The sequence below is a fragment of the Penicillium chrysogenum genome (assembly GCF_028827035.1).
Source record: "Penicillium chrysogenum strain IBT 35668 chromosome Unknown utg000005l_segment0_segment0, whole genome shotgun sequence".
Classification (NCBI taxonomy): domain Eukaryota; kingdom Fungi; phylum Ascomycota; class Eurotiomycetes; order Eurotiales; family Aspergillaceae; genus Penicillium; species Penicillium chrysogenum.
The window spans coordinates 5,953,481-5,975,800 of record NW_026622753.1 but is presented as its reverse complement, the minus strand read 5'-3'; the positions used below and the strand labels follow the sequence as shown (position 1 = coordinate 5,975,800).

General features: G+C 48.7%; 9 protein-coding genes across 9 annotated transcripts; 4 read left to right on the top strand and 5 right to left on the bottom strand.

The window, feature by feature from the left end:
- Window positions 1–42: 42 nt before the first annotated feature.
- N7489_010657 (uncharacterized protein) lies at window positions 43–1,526 on the bottom strand (the record flags this gene model as incomplete). The annotated part of the gene is made up of 3 exons (XM_056716406.1): window positions 43–994; window positions 1,056–1,289; window positions 1,348–1,526. The coding sequence occupies 3 exons, from the start codon at window positions 1,524–1,526 to the stop codon at window positions 43–45; spliced, it is 1,365 nt and encodes a 454-aa protein (XP_056564028.1).
- A 393-nt stretch (window positions 1,527–1,919) lies between these two features.
- N7489_010656 (uncharacterized protein) lies at window positions 1,920–2,330 on the bottom strand (the record flags this gene model as incomplete). The annotated part of the gene is made up of 1 exon (XM_056716405.1): window positions 1,920–2,330. The coding sequence occupies one exon, from the start codon at window positions 2,328–2,330 to the stop codon at window positions 1,920–1,922; it is 411 nt and encodes a 136-aa protein (XP_056564027.1).
- Window positions 2,331–4,115: 1,785 nt separating this feature from the next.
- On the bottom strand, window positions 4,116–7,077 carry N7489_010655 (uncharacterized protein; the record flags this gene model as incomplete). The annotated part of the gene is made up of 6 exons (XM_056716404.1): window positions 4,116–5,006; window positions 5,057–5,287; window positions 5,359–5,692; window positions 6,111–6,127; window positions 6,163–6,956; window positions 7,008–7,077. 6 exons carry the CDS (start codon window positions 7,075–7,077, stop codon window positions 4,116–4,118), a joined length of 2,337 nt encoding a protein of 778 aa, XP_056564026.1.
- A 794-nt stretch (window positions 7,078–7,871) lies between these two features.
- Window positions 7,872–9,394, top strand: N7489_010654 (uncharacterized protein; the record flags this gene model as incomplete). The annotated part of the gene is made up of 4 exons (XM_056716403.1): window positions 7,872–7,971; window positions 8,021–9,016; window positions 9,085–9,258; window positions 9,303–9,394. 4 exons carry the CDS (start codon window positions 7,872–7,874, stop codon window positions 9,392–9,394), a joined length of 1,362 nt encoding a protein of 453 aa, XP_056564025.1.
- Window positions 9,395–10,049: 655 nt separating this feature from the next.
- On the top strand, window positions 10,050–10,303 carry N7489_010653 (uncharacterized protein; the record flags this gene model as incomplete). Its single annotated transcript, XM_056716402.1, has 2 exons — window positions 10,050–10,076; window positions 10,097–10,303. 2 exons carry the CDS (start codon window positions 10,050–10,052, stop codon window positions 10,301–10,303), a joined length of 234 nt encoding a protein of 77 aa, XP_056564024.1.
- A 7-nt stretch (window positions 10,304–10,310) lies between these two features.
- N7489_010652 (uncharacterized protein) lies at window positions 10,311–12,527 on the top strand (the record flags this gene model as incomplete). The annotated part of the gene is made up of 4 exons (XM_056716401.1): window positions 10,311–10,870; window positions 10,925–11,743; window positions 11,806–12,219; window positions 12,389–12,527. Coding segments are annotated over 4 exons (1,932 nt in total), but the record flags the coding sequence as incomplete, so codon positions are not given.
- Window positions 12,528–13,204: 677 nt separating this feature from the next.
- Window positions 13,205–15,354, bottom strand: N7489_010651 (putative MFS allantoate transporter; the record flags this gene model as incomplete). Its single annotated transcript, XM_056716400.1, has 10 exons — window positions 13,205–13,223; window positions 13,306–13,503; window positions 13,564–13,657; window positions 13,725–13,965; window positions 14,018–14,106; window positions 14,167–14,384; window positions 14,438–14,704; window positions 14,762–14,792; window positions 14,855–15,002; window positions 15,088–15,354. The coding sequence occupies 10 exons, from the start codon at window positions 15,352–15,354 to the stop codon at window positions 13,205–13,207; spliced, it is 1,572 nt and encodes a 523-aa protein (XP_056564022.1).
- A 1,234-nt stretch (window positions 15,355–16,588) lies between these two features.
- Window positions 16,589–18,225, bottom strand: N7489_010650 (uncharacterized protein; the record flags this gene model as incomplete). Its single annotated transcript, XM_056716399.1, has 2 exons — window positions 16,589–17,166; window positions 17,226–18,225. The coding sequence occupies 2 exons, from the start codon at window positions 18,223–18,225 to the stop codon at window positions 16,589–16,591; spliced, it is 1,578 nt and encodes a 525-aa protein (XP_056564021.1).
- Window positions 18,226–18,937: 712 nt separating this feature from the next.
- N7489_010649 (putative beta-galactosidase) lies at window positions 18,938–22,219 on the top strand (the record flags this gene model as incomplete). The annotated part of the gene is made up of 3 exons (XM_056716398.1): window positions 18,938–19,532; window positions 19,599–21,009; window positions 21,064–22,219. The coding sequence occupies 3 exons, from the start codon at window positions 18,938–18,940 to the stop codon at window positions 22,217–22,219; spliced, it is 3,162 nt and encodes a 1,053-aa protein (XP_056564020.1).
- Window positions 22,220–22,320: the final 101 nt, after the last annotated feature.

Here is a 22,320-nt window from a genome sequence, read left to right as displayed (position 1 = left end):
ACGAAATTGAGAGAACCAAAATTCATTTAGCACTAGACCCGTTCAATGATTCCAACGATCTATAAACTTAATGACTTTCCTCGCAGTAATGCTCCGCTCAAATTCTTCAAGGTCATTCACAAACACAATCCGTGCAAGATGCTCATTCTCGGGAAGTATAAGAAAGAAGTCCTCGATTCGACGTCTGAGATTGTCATCAGATATAACGCCATCCTGTGAGCGTTTGAGCAAGCGAATCTCCAAAGTTGATTGGGGCGTGGTCTCCAGTTTGTCCAAAATAATTTGCCACTGGAGAATGCCCAATTCCTTCGTGTGCATCAAGGCGTCGACATTGTCGAACTCGAAGTACGAGCCATACCACTTAAAGCTGAAGCGATGGTCACGCCCGCGCATACGCAATACTCGGAGGTGTTCGCGGTCCGCCTTAGGAATCACAGCAGAGGCCGTATCCGGTAGGGGATGAACGGAACCAATATCACCGGTGTTATAGCGTATTAGGGGATTGCGTAGTCTTTGAAGAGATGTCTGCACGACGAGGCCCGGTTCACCAAGTGGGATTGGGCTTAGATCGGAAGGTGAAACGATCTCGATCAGCATACTGCGCGTGTCAAAGACAAAATCGGTGCTGATGATAGTGAGGCTGTGCTCTCCCGTTAGATCGGGGCTGCTGATTGCCCAGGGACCCGCTTCCGAACTACCCAGAAAGGAAAGGATCTTAACGCCGCTCAGAATCGTCTGGATGAACACCCGCTGGGGGCTGGTAAGGGGTTCTGAAGTATATATTATCTTCGCCAAGTTGATACGATCGCGATAATCCTGAGGCAACATCGAGATATGGTGAACAACTTGAACGATTTGACTGCTCTCGCCGGCTAAGACATTGACATGGTAGTCCGCGAGAGATCTAGCAACTTCCGTAGGTGGCATATAGCTCCCGGCGCTCAAAACGGTCGCTCCAGCATTTTCCATGATCTCCGTCGTGAGATCGAGGGACCTGATCATTCCTTGATTAGGTGAACTGTGTCATTTTATATTGGCGGTCTAGATTCGATTACCTGTAGAACCCCCCGGCTAAATGGGTGGATACCACCCAATCTCCCGGCTCAATCATACCACAAAGTTTGATAAAGTTTCCCATCTGGGCCCTCTGCCGACGGTTCTCATATGCATCCACAGCAAACAACATAGGAATCCCTCCAGAGCCGCCGCCAGTGATGGACATATAAGAACTTTGCCGATATGTGTTTAGGGGGTCCATATCATGGGTAAGCCGCTCAATGACCTTGTACCTGAAGCAAGTTAGCACACCCGCAGTATGAATTACTCGGTATGCTGACATTATCTTACAGTGTTTTCTTGTTTAGCAATGGCTGTTCCTGGAGAGCGGGGTTCGCCTTTTGGTCAATTAACCCACGAAGTCTCCGGACCGTGTCGGCATCGGGAGGATAATCAACATCTGGATTGTAGAACGGGTGGATTTTGGCCACGGCTAGTACGTCTGCCAATTGGTAACGTTCTGTGGCCATTTTGCATAAATCCTTTGTAGAAAGTTCCGCAGGAATAATTTCGGATCCGAGGGGGTACCAGGATAATTGAGTATAATGGGGTTTCAGCGGAAGTAGACTGGGAGAAAACGGAAAGGGGATAGACCAAGTGTATAAATAAGCCGAGGTGGGAGAAAAAGAAATGAAAAAGTAGAGATCTGATCTATCGAATGCATAAATATTCCAATCGTACTGCAATTACCACACAGATTGATTCAATACGGTGCCTCAAAGAAGCCCCTCAGGATTCGCCCTAGTGTATTGTCACGGCTCGAAAACATACACTATAACATCACTTCCACTTCAACTTCAACAGAAGCCAAAAGCCAAAAGTCAACTATCGAATTACTTGCCTCCCATATCTTGAAATCCCAGTCAATCGGCTATCATCATCTCTTGATCCATGACCACCTCCTTGGAAATGCAATCATTACTATCACATGTCGGGACCCAGATAGAATATCGATGAGGCTTCCACTCGCGCGGGGCAAGTGTGGATGTCCCTCGCAGCTCTATCAAGGTGGACACAAATATTTTGTCCTCGCTCCATTTCATGCTAAAGCGTCCGTAGAGACCATCATTCAGATACAGCATGTCTGGTCGCTTGGTTGTAGTGTCTTTCTGGGTTCGGCGTGCGATATGGCGGTATGATCTTACACATAGATCCGCAGGAGCAACTCCAGCCCAGGACGGATTTTCTAACTGTTCAATCTTTGCGAGAGAGGCGCAATAAAAGCTGACATCCATATCGGCTAGCAGTTGCAGCAGTTTGGGGTCCGGGGGCATTTTACCGCTGGGATTTTGTCAGTCTTGCAGCTCGGTGATATAGATGGAGTATTACTGACCATAAAACGGGTGGATATTAGGCAATGCATTTCTCTGTCTTTGATGCTGTTGGACGATCTTCTTTGTACCAGCTACAAAGAACAGTACGTCATTCTCGAGATCACATGGGGTTTTGCTGAAGGAATGCATCATCAATCGCTCCTTCCTCAATGAATGCTCCGTAGCTTCCCAGTTTATTTATTCTTCTTGTCAACGACCCCATGCGATATCTTCCCCGGTCGTTTAGACCTGAAGTTTTATATAGTTATTCAGATGTAATTTGTATTTTTTCTATTTTAGCAAACTCACTAGTGTAGCCATATGCAGCGAACGTAAACATTTGAAAATCGTTTACAACATACTCGCGCAAATTTTTTTGGATAAGTTGACCATGCAGATTTCAGGCCACAGACACAGTCTTTTTCGGCCAAAATAGCAAGTTATATTGATCCGCTAACGAGTGAGTGCAAAAGATCATCAACATCCTAGATCGATATTCTGCCCACTTTCATCCAGTTGTTGTCCCACGGGTCAGACAGCCTTGCATGATCGTTATGGGGCGCTGGAAACTAGCAAAAAATTGCAGCTATAAGTACGATCGTACCGACACTTTCTTGCTTCGATTCAATCTATTTTATTTCAGTTCGGTAACCCCATGCAATAAATTACAGGGCAAGCGGAGGAATGGCAGATCTCAAGACCTTGTACTCCCCTAACGATATGAATTTGTGGCACCTGTAGGGATAGCGACATGTAGGATAAGTCAGCAACTGTGACGTGTCACAATATTATATTTCGCTTCTACATCATTATTAGTCGTCTGATCATACACAGTATGTATAATTCATGTGTCTTTTCTCTAGCATTCTCAACGCGTTGTGTGGAGCCTCGGGAACCTAGGGTGAGACACGGAAAGCCCGACAAGGGACTAGCAGAATAGGACCAGACCCCAGCAGAGGTAATGCGAGATCTTCACGTATACTCACCGAAGCATTGCGTACCCATCATGGTGTGGTCTATTGGCGGAGTAGGCACTGTGGCGAATTTTGCTGCGGTGATGGTGGAGCATTAGGGAATTGACTAGCGGTACCAATAGTAATACCGGGCTGGAGGACAGGGCCATGCACATAACACAAGAGATCGTGCCTTGCACGCCCTTAAACTGTTTAGGAAAAAGAAAAGAAATATTGAGAGGTCGAGGTAAGTCGCCGTCAATAACAATTTAACAATTTCATCTCACCCAATGATCCCGATATCAGTGTTGTGGCTGCCCTTAATGCCTCCATCAACCCTCGAGACCATCGTCTTAATTCTCGACTCGCAGGATTCGAAGCCGGGGCTTATTCGTTTGAAGTGGCAAATAAAAGCAAAGGAAAAAAAAAAAAGCAAAACGAATATGGTGTGTAGTCAGAGATTGACTACTCCGTACACATTACTGCGTACTCCGTACTGCAGGCGGATCTGATAGTTCCTACACAGCTATACCTGCATGCGATGCAACCTGAATCTTCGCCAAACCTTGCCAGAAGGGGAAGAATATCTCTAGCTGCACAGGCTGTGGCCAATACCGCGTAATTGTTCGATCAACATTCCTCTTTGTTTACAATTGATAGCTTGAATGGGTCCAGTTCGCATAGTATGACCGCTTGCCTACGGGCATAAGTTTACCTGTTCAGTCGAAATTAATGGGACATGTCATAGAGCCGAAAGATGAGGTGCATTGCCTAAGTTCTATCGCGTATTCCACTACTGCGTACCCTGCTTGACTGAACAAATCCATGTAGCACCATCAGACACAGCACAGAGTCTCCCGGGACTGCATCGCCAAGTCCCTAATCCAACATATTCTCCGTTGATTGCATGGTAAGTCCCGACCATATGGCAGCGCTGGGAATTACCTTCAGACAACAGCACGTCATATTTGGGCTGATCTATCTTGCGCTGCACAACGAACAGGGTCTTCCCTGCTTCCAATCTCGGACACCGCATCTGCTCCAGTAGCGCCAGCCAGGTGGAATAGGGGACTTCATCGCCAAAAAGAATACCGGCACCCTTTCCCCCTCTAATTGGCTTCAGGATATATTCTTTCCGGAGGTTTTCTGACGATACACAAGCAGTGATGAACTGATCAAGGGCCGCGGAGCCCGGTAGGATAGTAGGCGTTATGCCCCGATCAAGGCATTCAGCTTGTCTGCCGGTGATGATACCTCTAGAGACCAGAGTCTCTAGTTCTTCTCGTACAGTGCCAAGCATTCTCTTGTCGTGAGCAAGCAGGATTGTCCGCATATCGTTAAAACACCGAACACTAATCTGGCGTTTAATCTCCGGATCAAGGGCGTTTATTTCCCGTTGATGAAGTTCGAGGCCAATTTGATGGACCTCTTCCACAAGTTCACCGGATTCGGTAGTAATAGTGTCAACGGCACCTGCTTGGGCGAGGCAGCACAATTTGAATCCAGTGTCCTTCGAGGGATCTGGGATGATTCGGAGTGCTTCCGGGGTTATAAGTCGTGGTTTAATACCAAGTCGTTTCTTCGCAAATTCGATAAACATGAAGATATCAATTCCGTGTTCCTCACCCTTGACCAGGTGCAAGGGGAGCTTGTTATCGAATAGTTTGAATAACCCCCCGAGGATCTTAACAAGTCAACACCAGCTTCTTCTTTCGTAGACCATTCCTTACTTACTGATTCACCGTCGACGCAGTGCATCAGACCCCGAGATTCAATATTGAACGCCGAAAGCGAGTCTTGACCAAATCCTCCATGCATGAAGCCATTCCAGCAAAATCTCGCATTGATTTCGCAGATACGGAATACCTCCACACCGGATTCGTCAATCTCAACCAAGAAGTCCGGTCTCCAGGATCCCTGTCTCTCATTCCACGGTCGGAACAGGGTTGTGTTTGAGTGGATCCACTTTCGTAGCGACAAATCGTCAGTATACTATAATAACCTATTACCGACAGTGAAGGATGCGTGGGACTTACGCGTAATAAATCTTCCTCTCCTGGTTCCAAGGGCATCCGCTGGGGAAACTGGGCTTGATCATCCGTCCACCATCGCTCGATGATATCTTCAATTGCTAGATTCAAGGCCCGATGTAATTCATCTAACTCATCATGATGCCGTTGAGTGATCAATACGGGATGAGGGGATGATGCATCTAACGATCCAGCAGGCCAAGCGGAAGAGCATCTTTTCAGTCTTGAGGTATAAGTGTCGCGGGCCTTATCCAAGAGGTTGGCATCTGGCTTTTCGGATGATATAAATGCGAAGTCCACAGCATCTGGAAGGCAGACTTGCTGGAGACGGTCGAACAATCTGTTTCTCATTTGGGATGCTTTTCAATGGTAGCGATTTTGAATGTAAATTGAACACAAAGACAAAGGATTTATGAGACGAAAGGAATCGTTAATTGAGTTCTAATTAGCTAATGATAACTAGCAATCCTAAGTTAACTATCGATCACTCTGTGCTAACTTGTATGCATGCAACTTTTGGTCTTTTACGGACCGAAGTCTACAAACTAGTGTAAAATTCAAATGCAATGTAACCCTGATGCGTTCTTCTGATGGCCCATCATTCAGCTGAGTATTGGCCCCACAAATTGTGGACGACTTTTTGATTCGATTAACATGCGAGTCGGTCGTACATGGTGGCGCGTAGGTGGCGCGTTACACATTTAGTACCAATTACAAGCTCCAATTGGAACCACATATCCAAGCCCAATAAAAAATACCCAAGGACTTTCATGCGCTGTGTGATCCAAATGGTCTCGCGTCCCATCGGACTCGTCGGAGATGTCGGTTGGGGTCCTTGACTTCATTCCGAGAATGCAGCCATCGTCGATTATCCATCAAGATTATTGACCCCTGAGGAAGGCTCTTGGGCTCTAGATGGATAGTCCATTCCTCGGCTCTATCTCCATACAGAATCCCCTTGAGTTCGTCTAGCGCCTTAGCAGCGTTAGGAGTTAACGGTATAGTGATATCATCCCGGAATCGTAATTGACTACCACCTTTTCCCTCCGGCTTGACTGCTAGCAAGTTGCTAACAATATACTGCTCTCCGACTTTCTTAAGAAATTCAGGAGGGACAGTGATCTTGTAGTTATTGCTAGACAGCCATTTCTGTGCGAAAGGGGAGAGTAAGGCGAGCAGTCGGTCGACGTTTAGTATCGATAACGTTCCACCCCCACAGCGATCCGGTTGAATGACTTGAAGAGCAAAGTATCGCGGCGGACACTCTTCATAGCTGCAGTCCGTATGCCAATCAAATCGGGACATTGTCTCTGAGCGGGCTTGGTGCCCATGGCTTTGGAAGGCCGAAGGAGAGGGCCGAACATCCCAAAACCAGCCGCATTCGGCACTATGGGTTATCGGAAGACCATGACCATGGCCTTTGTGGAAGTTGGTAATGAGACTCTGCAGATAGACGCTTTTTTCATCGCTGAACCCCAAGGCCAATTGAACCACTCCTTTAACCTCCAGAGTCTCGTGTACAGCTCTCAGGTGAGTGGCCTCTGAGGACAACTTAGGTTTGGTAACTTCAATCAGGGGAACAAGATTGGAAGTTCGTATATCTCCTTTTCGTAATTAGCAGTGTCCAAGGAAGCCCTAAAACAATGGTTACGTACTGATAGGCTGCGTAGAATATCTAGCAGCTTTCACGCCAATCGTACAAACAGCACGGAGATGGCGGTACATTTTCGGCATATAAAGATCGCAGTCTAAAAAGAAGTTACGTTTCAATGAAGCCGTGACTGAAATGGGAGTCTGCTTTTTAACAAGGCAAGGGCTTGGCGCAGTCTTTTTATGCATCAAAAATTCCTTATAATATCAGATCCATATCCTTAAACACGCCATTTTGCGGTACTATGTACCTGTAGGAATTGTGCATATTACTGTAGTAGACTTGCGGGATTTTTTTTTTTTTTCCTCATTTCCTTTTCTTATGGGCGGAAGACTGATCAGGTTGCTGTCCCCGGCCATCGGTGGACTCCCTAGCAAAAACGAAAGAACCTACAAGTCACATAAGTTGTTCTGCAACAGCGTAATTAATGGCTCCACCGGGAATAGGTGTTTTAGCAGCTCATGTTCATGTGAAGTGATCAGCAACATAATTTACTTTTATTGACCGATGCATGGTGATGACTACCCACCCATGTGCATAAGCGAACTCATACGGGGATCTCCGGTGATCTCCATGTACTACGCTCGTGTTTTCTTACTAATTATTTGAGAAAAAAACCAAGTCAGTCGTGACGATGTCTTCGGTCCCGGATCTCGGCACCCTAACGTGTAGATGCTGCTGCATGTTCCACATTGGAAAGTTCATATACCTAGATGAGTGAGTGTTTACTTTCATGCAAGGGCCTGTCCCCCTAGATTCAGCACCTTCTATGGCAAATACTCACCTAGTACCATACTCAGCTACCTAGGATTATCTGCGACGTCGACGTCTTGACTCAAAGCTGAAAATCCAACTATCCATCTCCTCAATGAGCGGCAATTGCGAGGGCCATGTTACGCCGATGGGCTATAAATGGCGCTCCTCCAAATGGTTTGTACTCGCAACCATTGCAGTCGCGCTGTATGCTGGTCTGTTCCCTCTCCCTAGCTTGGTTAACCACATCCTAATACCAATCAGAGACATTTCTTTATGGATTTCTGGTGCCTTTCCTCGGCGACATGCTTCAACATCGTCTCAACGTCCCGCCCTCTAAAACCCAAGAGTTGACATCATCCGTTCTTGCTATCCACGGTGCATTCGCCATGATCGCTGGCCCTATTATTGGGCACTTTAACGATCAGACTCCTAATCGGAAGGTTCCACTGCTGTTATCGCTTGGCGTCTGCATTGCTGGCACTTGTACGGTTGCGGGTGCTCGTTCAGTCCCTACACTATTACTAGGCCGTGTCTTGCAAAGTATCGCGGGATCAGCAGTATGGATCATCGGCTTTGCAACCGTCGCGGACACCGTAAGTGCGAATAATATGGGTTCGGCAATGGGATTAGTGATTTCATGCGCCAATTCAGGGACGATTAGCGGGCCCGCAATCTCTGGCCTGCTGTACGAGATTGTCAGTTATCGTGTGTTATGGACAATTCCGCTACTGGTTCTACTTATAGACCTTGTCGCACGTGTACTTATGATTGAGCGTCCGTCTGAAGTCTCTTCCTCTGAGCCCAGTAGCCCGCTGCTAAATCAAGAAGTCCAATCCAGCACCGGGGGCTTCTGGATCTCGCTGCTCTGCAACGGCCGTATCCTGATCTGTTTGGTTATTACATGTTCGAGCATGACTGTGAGTACGAGCCTTTATTCGACGCTTCCTTCGCACATCCAAGAGAGGTTTGAATGGGGCCCAGATTCAGCCGGGCTCCTGTTTGCTGGTCTTGCTATTCCAGGTATTCTGATCGGTCCCCTTGCTGGTTGGGTCCGTGACAGGGTTGGGGCACGATATCCAGCGGTAATCGGTTCTATTCTCCAGGCGTTATTTTTAACCCTTTCGGGAATTGCAGGGAGCGATAGCTTCTCCTGGTTCAGTGCCCAGACTAGCGGCAAAAGTATTTACTCAACTTCTGTCATTGCTATCGGCATATTGCGGCCATTTGTGTCTGGTATCGCGCCTGCCGAGTTGACCGGTAAGTGGCCCTTGCCCCAAGGATTTGTATGCGACGATAATGAATGGATATTAACAGCCTATTAACAGCTGCTTCGAAAACGATGCATGAGAAGAACGCGGGTCATTTGGGGGCCGAATATGGCGTATCACGCGTAATCGCTATGATGGACGTTGCTGCCTCCCTCGGTACGATGATTGGCCCAATCCTGGGCGGTTCTCTTAAGACACTCTTCGGTTATGAGTGTATGAGCTTCACGTGGAGTAAGTCATCCGACATTTACGGTATTCGTCGCTTATAGTTATAGGTTTTCTGTATCTCATGCTCGCTGTGTTTGCAATGTACTTTCTGGAATCCAAGGAAGCGAATAAATCGCCCCACTCTGAAGAAGATGCTTAGTGCCAGGTGCTAGTTATTCTACGCCTATGTAAGAGAATGACCGCAAGGAACTCGCGATTGATGCGGAGACCTTCAATGTACACTCAAAAGAAGACATAGATACCACATAAGCTTGAAGGCAGATGAAAGCAATTTCTTCGAAATGGGCATACATGTTGTCAGGTATCTACAAAACTTAAAAGCATCGATAAGATATTAGACAGAAATTAAGTGTATGGCGAGTGTACTAGTAAGTTTGGTCTGAATGTAACAATCTAGGTTGTGGTAGTACGTGCAATACCACAATACGGCAAAACAGGGGAACATTGAACCTTCCAAGGTTGGTTCCTTTGGTTTAACCTAATACGGCTTAGGGTCCACCCGTGGACCCGTGGATGGGTGGTTTCGGGTACGGGCCGAGAAGTGGGTGTTTTAAGGGGAAACCGTATTCAGGCTGTGCAGGCACTGCTGCATTAAATTCGTTATTCTCACCAACCTCACCAACCTGGGTCAATCGGCCGGTGTAGAGTTGCCAACAAATTCCGGGGCACGGTTTTACCTCTCCTTTTACGTTTTAAATCTATGGTTGTCAATCCTCATTCGCGGTCGGGGACCTTGGTTAGCCTAGAAAGGCAGACTACCTTCCCCGAAGCCACGGCTGCGACGGGATATCGAGATGATCCGAGAGCCAGCCTCGGCTAGGGTGAGTTTGAGCCAATCCAGTGCGTGTTTGACCCTCTCGATACGAAGCACAGCCTCTCCCAAGTCCAACAACCTGGGGCCAAACCCCAGGATCCGAATCCATGGCCCCAAGATGCGGCTCAAGTGATCCCCATAAAACTTGAAGAGGATGCCCCCGCCCAGTGCCTCGGTCGCAGCGACCTGATCTTTTGTCAACAGGGCTTCAGTGCACCTGACGCCACGCCCTGACAGCGCGATGACCCTCCAGGCTCCGCAAGAAGAGCATGAACTGCCCCTCATCGATTCCGAAAACCCCATGTGCGATACGAACCGTCTGAAACAAGGTGGACCGAAACACGGTTGGCTGTACAAGTGGCTCTCAGGCTCGAGGTTCGCTCTAGCCCTCGCATCAGCTGCCTGCATCATTGTGCTCTGCTTCAACCTTGGCTTCCTGCTCTGGGTTGTAGATCGAAATCGCCTGAAAGATGACCGCGGGATACTCTACGAGGGCGACTGTGGCAACGTGCGTCATCTGAGTACAGGACTGCACTTACTCATTAACATCCTCAGTACCACACTCCTGGGTGCGAGCAACTATGGCATGGTACATGGGACCCTTGTGTATGACTGGGCGGGACTAACAGTGCTGCAGCAATGCCTCTGTGCGCCGACGAGGCAGGACGTTGATGATGCGCATGGAAGGGATACCTGGCTGGATATTGGCATTCCCAGTCTACGAAACCTCTTTTACATCCCCAAGAAGCGGCGTACCATGTGGATATGCCTGGTACTTTCGTCTCTTCCTCTCCACCTCGTGTGAGTACCGGATAACTTCTTTATTGGGTTGGCTGACAGGCTGTCGCTCTTCAGGTACAACTCGACCATCTTCTCTACTACAGCCGCATACTCGTACACGATATTTGCCGGCCACTCTTCGCTTGGAACGCAGCCACGAGAGGATCTTGAAGCAGGCGACCTGACTGTAGAAGACACCGCTTCATTCGACTGGTTATATTCCAGCGCCCAGAATGGCACCCTGATTCACCTCGACACGCACGCGTGCATCGACGCCTACGCAACAACTTACCAAACAAAGCACGGCGGTCTGCTCCTCGTCACCGAGGACGTCAACACGACTCTCACCTACGAATGGGTCGGGTTCCAGGACGTGTATAAACCATGGGATACTCACATCCAGGGCCCGCCCACCGGCGATCCATACGAATGGTTATGCCCGCCAGATGCCGACGCTTACTGCAGCACCTACATATCGGATATTTACGCCAGCGCAGAGCAGGGTAACTGGTTCGTGTATGGCACTAACGGTAACTATACCGTGAACTCGTGCCTCAGCGCGCCGCTGCCGGAGCACTGCAAGTTGCAGTATTCCTTGTCGCTGACGATTGTGGTCATCGTGGTTAATGCAGTAAAGGCAATTATCCTGTGCTATATGGCCATCGTGACGACTGAATTGCCGATGCTTACAACTGGAGACGCGGTGGCTTCGTTCCTGCAACAGCCCGACAAAAAGGCCCTGGGCAGGTGTTTGATGCCTGGAATGGAGATACAAGAGATACCCAGGAGATCCATTGTACCTAAGAAGCGCTATTACCCGATGGCATATGAAAATACCCGGAAGAGGTGGTACTCTGCAGTGACCCCGGGGAAGTGGGCGCTCGTTGGGTTCCTGTGAGCAGACCACACCCCTGGCGTGAACGTGGAGCGATAACTGACCATGTCGTGTACATCAGCTGGGCAATAGCCTTTATCATATGTGCAGGGCTCCTAGGTCTCGCGCTGAGCGAAGACGGCCACGAAGTCTGGAACGCCGAGTTCGGGTCCATAAACGCACAAGCCCTCATCAAAGGCAACAGCTGGCCCGAGTCCATGGTCGGCAACACGATCATCGCCAACACCCCACAACTCATCTTCTCGGCTCTATATTTCGTCTTTAATGGAGTTATAACGACCATGACCCTCGCCGCGGAGTGGAGCACATACGCCATCTCCCGTCGCGGCGTCCGCGTCTCCTGGAACCCGCAGTATGCGCAGCGGAGTAGCTACTTCCTCTCGCTGCCGTACCGCTACGCGATACCTCTCATGGGAACCTCTGCGATCCTGCACTGGCTTATTTCGCAGAGCCTGTTCCTGGTCGGTATTGAGGCGTATGACGAGCGATTCGTCCGTGCGCCGGGTCGCGACCTCGTCACTTGCGGATATACCCCCCGTTGCGATTGTTAGCGCGATGGCTGTCTGGGTGTTTATGTTTGCGTGCCTTGTCGGGATGAGCCGGATGAAGCTCGCGTCTGGTATGCAGATTGCTGGTAGTTGTAGTTTGGCGATCGCGGCTGCTTGTCATCCCAAGTATGACCCTAATCTGGATGAGAAGGATCAGCAGATGGATCCCCCTGAGGGGGTTGAGTTTATGCCACTCAAGTGGGGAGCTGTGCCTCTTGAGGGCCTGATGGGGCATTGTACGTTTTCGGCTGATGAGGTTGAGATGCCCGAGTCGCAGCGTGTGTACCAATGACTTGTAATGAATTCCCCCCCCCACCCTTTTTTCTTTTTTCTTTCTTTCTTCCTTTTTTTTAAAAAAATTTCAAAGTGGAAGGTCTTCGAGCATGCCCCGAGCAATCTCGTTTGAATATCTGGATTGAGGGGAGATAAATAATCATCCAGTGAGTGGACAAATACGCAGGACTTCGGACTTCGTCTGACGAGGTTTCATAGACATGGTCTACATTGCACTCTGAACCAAAGCTCATCAAAGCAAACTGGCCATCATTGAAGGAATGGGTTTAAGCTTGGAGTAGCGCCTCAAATCAGGTGATGCTAAACTATTCATACTGGGTTCGCGGGATATGCCTTTTCGACGAGGCTGGCCGTGGTCGTTGTGGGGTTCATTAGATGCTCTGTATCGAGTCCATTCATTATTTACCTAGCAGAGAAGACACATATGCGTTTCAAGTGGTCTGTCTATGGCCATAACAACAGCTCCAATATATCAGCACCAGCTTCGGAGCGTCTAAATGCTATATAGTCGTCTTCAACTGGTGTTGATGAATCCGGAAGTATTCACCACCGATGGTCTAGTTCGCAAGAAGTTCTTCCACGAGGTGATTTGATCACCCCGAGTCCAGTTTATCTGGCTCAATAGATGTATCGGAAACTGTTGGAAACCGTTAGTCACTTTCGTACCAGATTTGAGAAAGGGCAGCGTCGTAGAAGCAGGACAACATAAAGAGACATACTTCAGATTTTCTCGGTCCGTCAAATCCAAGAACGCAGTCGCATCCAGATCTCTCCCTTCGAGACCACCCTCCATCTGGGACTGGATGCGATCGCGCTTCTGATTTTCCCAGCGCAACAGTAGACCAAGGATGCTGATTAAAACGGCCTCAATCAAGTGTGACACAATCATGGACCAGATGCCGAGCTCATAAGTCGGTCTGTAGTTCGTGTTAGCTCTTAGTTTAGTAATAAAAGGACTATCCTGAGGAAAGACGCACGATTGATCAGTTTTATAGAAGAATGGCCCAGCAATGTTTCCAGTACAGTACCCTAGGAAGAGCACAGCGTTGGTGACGACTTTCTTAGTATGGCCTAAATACATAATATAATTAGCTTCCGTGATTTATTTTATTGGGAGTTAGAAGAAAGATTCACATACCAGCGGTGTTGGCCATTTGCATACTCAAAACGAGTACAAATGCAGCATTATACGGGCCTGTCAGGTAATAACAAATTAAGCGACCTACACTGTGTTGGATGGGAACAAAGCGAAGACCAAAGGCGCCGGCAATATTAGGAATCAGGAAGATAAGGATGAAAAGGCATCGTCGATTTTCGAAGCGGTCGTTAAGGTAGACGCATATCAAAATCGAGATAGCAATGATAAAGCCGTATGGAATCTATTGCGTTTCATGTTAGCTGAAGACCACGTGGTTATCAAATTAATCTTACCTGCATAAGAGTGGTCACCAATGTCGAGAACCCAAACCCTTTGATGATGATAGTTCCGAAGTTTGAGATACCACCGTTGGGAATATTGCCTGTGTAGATGTTAGTTAATGCACCGGTTCGGATCTGGCAAAATCTTGGAAGTTACATACAAACCGTGCCAAGAATAAAAAACATGTAGAGCTTATAATCCATGAAAGCCTCCAGGATCTGATATGGCTTGAGATGTTTATTCTCGACACCAGTCTGGTTTTCTCGTAGACGCTCAACGGCGATGCGGCGCTCTCTCTTGCTAAGTCCTTTTGCTGTAACAGGTGAATCTGGGAGGAATATAAACATGACTATGCCCCACGCAGAGCATAGTGCACCACTAAGGAAGCTTAGTAAAATGGCGGTTCCAAGGACAGGAGGAAATTGACATACATCACAAGGAACTCGTATTTCCAAGACGGTAGTGCGCCTTTGAGGTGACCAATTCCATAGCCTAATAGTCCACCCAGTGCAATCCCGAGACCGTTCGCTGTATACCACAGTCCGAGACGCACTGGCTGTTCACGGCGGGTATACCACATGCTCGTGATGAGCATGAAAGCTGGGTCGGCGCAGGCCTCGGCGGCACCGCCAAGGGCTCGAAGAACAGCGAGGGTCTCGAAGCTGTTACAGGCAGCTTGGATCATGAGGAAGGCACCCCTTTGAAAACAAATGTTAGTATTGAGTTGTACTGTCTACGGGGTCAGTCCAACAAACCACATAAAAATATTCGCACCCAGGTATTTCCCTAAACCAATTATCAGATGTATATCCAGTCAAATTGTCCGGCGTGCAATGGGAGAATCATACCGATTGGAAGACGCTGCATCAGAAAATTGGTAGGGAATGCCCATGCTAAGAAACCAAAGTAGAAGATACTGCTCAGCCAGTTATACCGCGTTCCATGAAGATCGAGATCTTCCCGAATCCCAAAAATAGCAGCGTAGCTCAACGTTGTCTGTCCTCAAAATGCGTGCTATTAGCACAAACTTTTGGCTAAAAGGCATAAAATAGGCAAGTAATATTCAATAAAAGAAACTTACCTTATCAATGTAGAAGAACGCATAGCAAACAGCCAAGTAGGGCAATATCATGAAGTCAATCTTCCACAATAGCTTTCTCGCTTCCACGGGATCGACATCTTCGTGGAGCTCGTCCGGGTCATCAAATAGCGCCATGGCCGTATCGCCGTCGACATTTTTGGCAGACTTGAATTTGGAGTGTTCTTGGTTGCTTTCTGCATGGCTGATAGTGGGAACCTCGGCGATATTGGCCTTTGAGCCAACATCCTGTGAAGCATGGTTCGCCATAGTGGAGTTACTTTTGTATGACAGGAAGTGGACAAGAAAAATCCACGAAATTCGACTAGATGGAGAATATATATGTAATACAAGACCAGTGCCGCGGGATGGGACGGTAAGAAATGTACAAAGTGATAATGACAACCTCGGGACGACCCCGAGTCTCCCTCCATGATTCGAGACAATGTCGAAAAGCCCACAAAGAGCAGCCATCTCGTATCCCCCGCGAATTTCAAAGCTTGCCTGCCGCAAGGGGAATAGTAAAGGATCATCTGCGGGGAAGACCCAGTACGGGGCCCCCACGCGAAGACGATCTGGTCAAAACGTGGGGAAGGTTGGCCTTGGCTGACGAGTAGAGCAGACTGGAATATAAAGCACAGCTTAACCCGGTTCGTTGCGCTAGTGGCTCTCAACAAGTATGGCTGAATGCTAAAGTTTGTCTAGCACAAAGGCAGCTGCTGTGGTCGGTGGAAGTCCGAGAGGTCGGGGATTGTGCCGCTGCCCAGGTGGACTAAACCTTCCTGTTTACCCCGACCCATCACTGGGCGATAAATACAGGCTACTACGAAGTTCTCTCATGCGAAAGCGGCCACCGTAGGTTTCGCCTAACCTAGCTTCGCCGCGGGCAAGTTTGTAACCGGACAAGCCACATGCCGAAATATTTGGAGAAAGATAAACAGGAATAAATAAAACAGGCAAAACCCGAGGAAGAAGAGGAAATGCCTTTTTATTAGGTAGTGTAGTGAATGAACGACAGCAATACTTTCCCAGTAAAATGCTCCTGTAATAATTCTCCAACAAAGGTGAAACGCTCTTCTACAATCGTGTCAAAAGTCCCCTTCGGCATTTATAATGCCAAGGATCACTTAAGCCTCCAAGAAAGTTAAGGGTTGCCGAGGTGGTGTGATTAGTCCAAAGGTATATACAGTATTACCCTAGAGGTTATCCATATTGACTGTAGATCTTAGTAGTCTTACAGCACTATATATGGCGATTAGAGAGTAGGGCATATGGACATTTTGCTATACTATTGTGGAAGTACCATTAAGATACACTGCCCAGCGAGGATACATTACGCTTGGCTTTGACTGTAGGGACTTGCCAGCCTTGGGATACATCGATTACGAGCCTACTGAGAGAGTTCATAGAATATTATAGAATCAGGTACCAAGGTACTGTGTATTTATACAGCTATCTAGGAGTGGAACCTATGCCCGGACGGGATATAAACGGTTACCCCAGCTTATCCTTCATGTGGTCTTTGGTCATACTCGGCAAATTTGCGTGCCGAGATCTTCTGCTCAAACATATGATCCAGCTGCTCAAAGGTCCTGCCTTTGGTCTCTGGCAAGCAGAAGTAAGTCCAGATACAGGCAATGACTGAGAATCCACCAAAGATGAAGCCTGTCTTGCCCCGAAGGTTTCCTTCATCAGGGTTTATCATGTAAGGCGTCGTGAGCGTCATAATCAACGTCCAGAAATTTTGCGTAAAGAAACCAATGCTGACGCCGTATGACCGCAACCGAGTGGAAGACATTTCTCCGCAGATCACGTATCCAAGAGGTCCAAGAGTGAGGTCGTAGAAGAAGTTCCAGACGATAATCAATACGCACTGGCCCATGGCAGTGGAGGAATTGTAACCCGGTACCACGTCTAGAATGCCAATGATGAAGAGAATCACAGTGAGAATGAGCATACCAGGGACGAGAGCTCTGCGACCGATCATGTTGATGACCCACCACGAGCAGATGTTTCCTAGGACACCAACTGCAGTCACGCCGACGCCCATGTCGAACGATGAAGAGGTAGGGATGCCGGCGACTATAATTGGAAAAGATTTATTAGTTAACAAAAATGAATGTGGACTTGAGGAGACTTACTTTGGAAGAAGTACGTGGAGTAGCTAAGCACAAAGTTGACACCACTGAAAGAGTTGATAGTCCAAACCGACATGACAATCAGGGTTCGACGGAGATCAGTCCCTCGGAAACAATCCAAGTAGCTAGCAGATGATGCTGATTCCTCTTCTATACGGACTGTCTCTTGGATCTCGATAAGCCAGCTATCAATGCTCCCGCCAGTCTGGAATCGTTCGAGGGACTTTTTTGCCTCTGTATGCTTGCCCCTTTGGACATACCAATACGGGGATTCAGGGCAGAACCACACGCCAGCAAGAAGGATCGCCGGGAAAATCCACTGAAAAGAAAAGGGGATTCTGTAGGCAAAACTGTCTGATCGCCCACCGAAAGCCTTGATGAGGCAGTTCCCGAGGAGCTGGCCGACAACAACAAAGAGATTGACCATGGCAATGGTGATGCCGCGAAGCACGACAGGACAGGCCTCGGAACAGTAGGCACACGCGGTGACAAGGAACATGCCGAGTGCGATGCCGTTGATCAATTTCCCAGCAAGCAGAACACCCCGAGTGAACGCAAAGAACTGCAAGAAGACAGAGCCACTGGAGATGACACATGCGATGGTCAAAGTCATCTTTCGACCTGCGTAAGGCGAGATAGGGCCGCAGAGCAGACTTCCAATCATTCCACCAACTGTGGCGATCATATTGAAAGCAGCTTGCCATTCCGCCGGGAGGATAGTCGTGCCATCAGCCTGGGTGTATCCAAACACCGCGCGGAACTCGGGAGCGGCAAGAAGGCCTCCGCTGACCTGCATGTCGTAACCCCAAAGAACGGCAGAGAAGCAGAAGAACAGACTGAACAGTAGAGAATTCCGGTAATTGGTAAGGGCCACCTTCAAGCTCATAACAGATCCCGAGACTCCATCAGGGTGCTCAGGCTGCTTCATATAGGTGGGATCCATCGTCACTGGAGTAGCCTCCAGGTGGACAATTTCACCAGATTTGTCTTGATCAACACCCATACTGGAAAAGGGGGGAAAAGGACAAGAGTGTCCAAGGGATTTCAAAAGAGATTTGATCAAGAAAATTAAGAAAATCCTGCTGCTGTTAGGTGGGGAATTTCGTAGATTTAATACTTTAAGCTTCTCATACCATGTGCCTACTACCTCCGCATTCTTCTGGGCCAGCCTCGGGGTACAGATTCTCGGCCCCGGGTCATATTAAGATCTGGGGAAGTTGGCTGCCAAGTTCGCTTTGCCGAAGGACGAGTTTAGACACTAACGTGTTCCCCGATACACCCGTCGAGATCCACATGTACACGTGATAGGATGGGGATTGGACATCTTCACTTTTTGTGGGAAACTGAAACCTCCGAAATTCCCAAAATCTCCTACGGCTCCGATTTCCCCGGCGCCGTTACCCCCAGAGGCTTCTATTGGTTAGTGAATATCCACTCTCTCCGCGAAATCAACTCCACACCTCATCGGCTCCGATAGACCCGCGACAACAGGTGATAATTGCATGCCGAGTCCTGCACTACACGCCGACAAGTCATCCAACCCCCGCTAGGTCCATAAAATATGCAGAATAATCCCACTTGTGGGGCTTCTCAAGCTCCGACGTCATCTAGTCCAACATTCTGGTATAAAGGACGCGGAGGACCAGAGCTGGCCCAAACTCCCTAGTCGATCCAAGAGTCCGAATTCATTCCCTTCAATTTCGCATTTTACCATTATGGGCTCTCCGCAGACCAAAGAGCTGACCATGCAGGCCGATCCCGAATGGCCCGACTTCATGAACCCCGCGGTTTTTCGCAGAAATACCCTCCCCGCGCGTTCTTATCATATTCCCTCTACATCTCTACTTCTCAATGGAGTCTGGGAATTCAATATGTCCCAGTCACCACCGGAGGCTCCCGAGCCTAACGAAAAAACTTCTGATGGGGACTGGTCTAGCATCAACGTTCCAGGTCACTGGCAGTTGCAGGGTTGGGGAAAGCCAAATTATACCAACACACAATTCCCCATCCCAGTATGTCCTCCTTTCGTACCCACCGACAACCCAACTGGCACATACCGTCGGAAGTTCCAAGTGCCGGCCGAATGGCAAGCCAACAAACCAGAGGTTCGTTTGCGGTTCGACGGCGTCGATAGCGCGTACCACGTTTGGGTGAATAAGTCCCTGGTCGGGTACGCGCAGGGTAGCAGAAACCCCTCTGAATTTGACGTCACACCATTTTTGCAGGAAGGTGAAAATGAAGTCTTTGTGCGGGTGTACCAGTGGTCAGACTCTACGTATATCGAAGACCAGGATCAGTGGTGGCTATCTGGTAAATTTAATTTTCGATATGCGACAGTGTGAAAGGATCATCTGCTAATATATATCATGGTAATAGGAATTTTCCGGGACGTCACTTTGATTGCGCTCCCAACCAGCGATCGTTTGAATGACTGGTTCATTCGCACAGATCTCGATGCAAAATACGAAAATGCGACGCTTCTCGCAACGATCGACTATCAAGTCTCGGAGAAAAGCTCTATTACACTCAATTTAATTGAGGCGGTAGAGAGCAACAGCCATGTCATTGCTTCTACAGAGTGCACCGTGGAGCCAACAAAATCCGCAGTTGAACTCAGCTTGCCTGTTGCCAACCCCAAGAAATGGACTGCCGAGCAGCCGTATCTGTACGAAGTGGAGATGCTCCTGAAAACTCCTAGATCCGACGAGACGTTCAAAACTACTCAGCGCACTGGTTTCCGCAAAGTTGAGCGGAAGGGTGGTCTCATTACCGTCAACGGAAATGCTATTCAGCTTCGTGGAGTCAACCGACACGACCACCACCCCCTTTTGGGTCGCGCCGTGCCGGTGGACTTTATGAGGAAAGATCTGCTTCTCATGAAAGCCCACAACGTCAATGCCCTTCGCTGCAGCCACTATCCCCCCGACCCTCGGCTTCTTGATATGGCTGATGAGCTGGGCTTCTGGGTTATCGATGAAGCCGATCTTGAATGCCATGGCTTCTATGACGCCGTCTCACGCCCAATGGACATGGACGAAACCCTTGGCTACGAGGAGCGCAAGGCAATGACTTTCCCCAAGTGTGGTACACATACATCAGACAATCCTATGTGGCGGGCAGCCTACGTTGACCGAGTTCATTCTCTGATACAGCGAGACAAGAACCATGCTAGTATTATTATCTGGTCTATGGGGAATGAGGCTTTCTTCGGTACATGTCAACGCTCTATGGTAGAGTATGCCCGGGCCTTCGACAGTACACGCTTGGTCCACTACGAGGGCGACATTCATGCGGAAACTACAGACATGTTCAGCTACATGTACCCGGAGATCAGCCGGCTGCGGTCCTTGGCAGCCACTGAGGGTGTCTCAAACAATGGCGAGTTCGACAAACCTATCATTCTATGTGAGTACGCTCATGCCATGGGTAACGGACCCGGCCTGCTTACGGAGTACGAGAAATGCTTTGATGGGATCCCGCGTTTGCAGGGTGGTTTCATCTGGGAATGGGCCAATCACGGGTTGTACGTTGAAGGAAACAACCAGAAAGACGGCTTTTATGCCTATGGTGGTGACTTCGACGACTATCCGAATGATGGAACGTTTGTGATGGATGGTCTCTTGAACAGCGCCCACCAGCCTCTGCCAGGTCTGTTGGAGCTGAAGAGAGCCTTTGAACCAGTCAAGTTGGAAGTCCGTGGACAATTTTTGGCTCTAAAGAACCGGTACAACTTCTCGGACCTAAGCCATCTTCAAGCTTCATACAAGCTGGAGTCGTTTGACAAAGAGTGAGTCTAACTATCATCTCAATCGATCCAAGGCAAGCTAACCTTCCTACCTAGAGCAAAAACCTTGGAAACCGGACCGCTGGAGCTGCCCATTCTACACGCCGGTCAATCTGCTGAGATTCCTCTCCCGACAGACCTCTTCCAACACAAAGTCCACCCGGCCTATCTGACTATTACAGTTGAGCAACGAGGACAGGTTGAATGGGATCAGGGGGCCTTTGTCGTTGCTTGGACCCAACAGCTGGTATCAAAGCCAACCGAGAAAGTCCCAGTCAGCTTGAACTCTGCTCAGGATGCTATCTCGACCAACTCCACCAAGACAACTGTGGCTGTCAGCGGAGCCAACTGGTCCTTTGAGTTTGACCGCATTCGGGGACATCTCAGGAAGTGGACATACAACTCGACGTCTATTCTTGAGCCGCATCCCGACACAGGGCTTGCCATGATACCTGGTTTCTGGCGTCCTCCGACAGACAACGACGTACCTTCTGCGGCGCCCTATTCGAAGCGATTCGGAGTGAACAATCTCACAAACCAGTTCCGTTCATTCAACATGTCGTCGATGGAGAATGAAGGTGTTTGTATCGAAACTGAGACGTTCCTCTCGCCTCCAGTTCTTTCCTGGGGATGGAAATGTCTCGCGCGTTACACCATCACTCCGAACGGGTCGTTGTCCATTACCATAAGCTTGCAACCGACTGGAGCTGCACCAGCAACTGTTCCTCGTGTCGGTATGAATCTTCGCGCAAACTCTAATTTGCAGTCAGCACGCTGGCTCGGACTTGGTCCTGGAGAATCTTATCCGGACAAGAAGGCTGCCCAGAAGTTTGGTTTGTGGAATGTTGATGACATCGCGTCACTACAGACGATTTATGACATTCCACAGGAGAATGGAAACCGCACGGACACTGCTTGGGTGGAGCTTCTCACTAAGAGCGGCATAGGCTTCCGCACAAGCCCGCAACAAAGTACAGTGGTCAACGGAGGAACGGCAAGCTTGAACTGGACAGCTAGTCAATACTCTGATAAGACTATTGAGGCGGCACAACACCCTTGTGATCTGGTCAAAGATGACGCGGTGTTTCTGAGATTGGATGACCAAGTTGCAGGCGTGGGAACTGCAGCCTGTGGCCCAGGGCCTATGGATGAGCATCTGGTTAAGGTGCAGGATATCACCTTTGGTATGCTGTTAGAGCCTGTTTCTTTGTGAAGACTTAATGATCGGATTTTAGTTTGCTAAATAAGCTGCAATCTCATATATACTGCCAATCTCATTCCCTGATAACCTTTCGACCCGACCAGCTGGTCAAA